This window comes from Centruroides sculpturatus, unplaced genomic scaffold (genome assembly GCF_000671375.1).
Source record: "Centruroides sculpturatus isolate CEXI.00-Female unplaced genomic scaffold, Cexi_2.0 scaffold900, whole genome shotgun sequence".
Lineage (NCBI taxonomy): Eukaryota > Metazoa > Arthropoda > Arachnida > Scorpiones > Buthidae > Centruroides > Centruroides sculpturatus.
Genome location: NW_019385286.1, coordinates 359,633 through 362,345, shown reverse-complemented (window position 1 = coordinate 362,345; position 2,713 = coordinate 359,633). Strand labels below are relative to the sequence as shown.

At 31.5% G+C, this 2,713-nt stretch overlaps 1 protein-coding gene across 1 annotated transcript; it reads left to right on the top strand.

Moving 5' to 3' along the window:
• Window positions 1–254: 254 nt before the first annotated feature.
• LOC111637204 lies at window positions 255–1,238 on the top strand. The gene is made up of 2 exons (XM_023382637.1): window positions 255–511; window positions 577–1,238. The coding sequence occupies exons 1-2, from the start codon at window positions 469–471 to the stop codon at window positions 1,062–1,064; spliced, it is 531 nt and encodes a 176-aa protein (XP_023238405.1). The 5' UTR covers window positions 255–468; the 3' UTR covers window positions 1,065–1,238.
• The last annotated feature ends 1,475 nt before the right edge of the window (window positions 1,239–2,713 follow it).

Below are 2,713 nucleotides of genomic sequence, written 5' to 3'. Positions count from 1 at the left end.
TAATCAGCTTATAAATAAGATATTTTACCTTTTTATATTTTTTAGTATGCTTGAAAAGTTGGAATTGGCACACAAATTTTTTTTTTCAGATAGTGGTACTCTTCCCAAAAAGGTTGGTCACCCCTAGCCTAGACAAATGCAAAACACTTCACATAGAAANTTGGAAGCGGTGGATGTGCCACTTCCCTTGTATTTTCTAAAAAATAAATACATATTAATTATAATTATATGAAAATAATTGCACAATATTTTATTATAACTGCATTATGTATCTTATTACAAATTTCTATACTACACGTGGAAAAAAGATAAGATTGCTATTGTATATTTGAATATTAGTGGCGGAGTAGCGGAGTGGAAATGCTGTATCGTCAGCATCCAAAAAGCCAGATTTGCACATACGCCTTACGGAGCACCAACCTCACCCGGTTTAGCCGGTGGGAATGACTGTGGCCATAGTAACGGTCAATGACGTTTACCATAGAAGATTCCAGAATTTTTACCAAAAGTCGTATGTTCTTTCTTCATATTATTAATTTTTTGGAAATTATTAATTTTAATAGTTATTATACTCAGTGATGGCGATTGGCACTATTGAAGAATTTCTGGAGGAATCTGGGGAAGCCATTGGGGATTTAAAGAGATATTTCCGTAATAACCCAAAAGGGCGATTGGGTACTGAGGAACATATTAGATTTATTACAGATAAATTTATTACCTTAGTGAAGAGTGCCAAAGAGGTAATTAGGAAAAATTCCATATCAGATTTCCTGCTTCAGAAATTTGATTTGTTGGCAACGAAAGATGTCAAACAGCTGCTTATTGTTCAAAGTGACAAAAATTTAGAGGCTATTCAGGAAGTAAAACAGACTATTTGTGACTTGGAGAAACCTCCACTTTTAGGGGCAGAAGGTTCTCAAGGGACTACTGCTCTGACATATAGAAATATTTTACAATGCGATCTTAATTCTTTGAAGAATACACAGTCTGAAAAGAAGTCCTCGTTACCAATGTATACTGTTCTAGTTTACAATGATAATAGAGAGCACATCGGAAGAGACTAAGACACTGCTCACTAATTCTTTTGATCAAAGATTGCATAAGGTGCCTACCAAACATATTCGTAAGATTAACAAGGGTGGAATTGCTGTTGATTTTCCTATCAGAGAGGAGGCTGAATACTTTCAGGAACAATTAGACAAAATAGAAAGATTAAAGGGACGAAACGCAAGACGGCATCTTCCTCTGATGAAANACAAAAAGACCTCCTGATGGCCTTCTTGACCTGAAGCCTTAATTGCCAACTTGTTCAAATATCTTTTTTTAACACTATGTAGTGCAACCACTGGACCACTTGGCATTTTTCATCTTAATTTTTATTCAGTTCAGTTGATACGCATACACATTATTTTCTATACATTTCGGGTTAATAATGCCCCTCTTCAGTCAACTAAAATCATAAAATATACACAAATCACAAGTTGCTATATGTATATATAACCGATATAATTATTATGCTAAACATACTTTGAGATCACAATCTTTTTACATTAGATGTCCGTGTGACGGGTGCATAACTTACACATATAATCATCCTTGCTTATCTAGCAAATATTTATCAATTATCGTGCTAATTAATTAAAGTTTTATAAACATATTCCAGACATACCTTTGCGTGTTTCTTTTTTAAAATTAAGGTTTTCTACACACTTGAAGGGTAGATTTACTGCCGATACATAACATTGTATCAATTCATTCTTTCCTACTGTTATTGCCAGTGTTCTTGAGCCATTCTCCAAAAGCAGCAAGACCTGGAGATTATACTTTCCTACTGGTATTGCCAGTGTTCTTAACCATTTTTTCCTTTCAAAGGAAGTAAGACATGGAGATTATAAAAGTAATGAAGTAAACTTGTATAGTAAGTTTATATGACTAAGATGACATACCTGGTTATTTCTTCTATTATACCTTGTTATTTCTTCTATTAATAAAATTTGATAAACCTTGTTGCACTATTACGTGTTATTTCTTATTTTATTTTTCATATTTTAACAAGCAAGAATATTTATAATGAATTAAACTTGTAATGAATTCTATAAGATTTAGACAGCATATCTGGTTACTCTTCTTTTTTAATAAAATTGAAATTAGTATCGTACAAGCAGGTTTACTGTTACGTGCTGTCCTTAAATCACCTGTCTGATTTCAATGTGCATTACTGGGCTTATTTGCATATTATTACATGTTTATATGGCTAGCTCATGACTAAATGGTTATTTGCTATTGTATAATTTTGCTGGATGGTAATTTTTTGTAAATTAACCCTTTACCACCGCCATCTTGTTTACATTAATTTTGTAAACTGTCTGAAGGCAATATGGGTCAACCAGGCAATATTATTTTAAAAATTCACCAAAAATTAAATTATCATTATATTCATATGAAAAAAATTACATACATTTATTAATATCTTTAGTTTTAAATACGATATTTTTCAATACATTTTATTAGAAAAATTTTATAAGAAAAAAATAATATATATCAGAACTGACATTTAAACTTGATAATTTGTAACTTTTTGTCAAAATTAACATTGTTTAGTTACCTAGTTTTTTGCTGGCAATGAGCCAGATAGATGTAGAATATTGTTCTGTACAACTCTATATAACACTTATGCATGTACATTCGTTGTGAAATTATCACACATTAAATC

Excerpts from the sequence above, each read along its gene's own strand:
- LOC111637204 (XM_023382637.1), top strand. The coding sequence starts at position 469 with ATGACGTTTACCATAGAAGATTCCAGAATTTTTACCAAAAGTC. Across the intron at positions 512-576 it reads CAGAATTTTTACCAAAAGTC|TGATGGCGATTGGCACTATT; the intron begins GTATGTTCTTTC and ends TATTATACTCAG.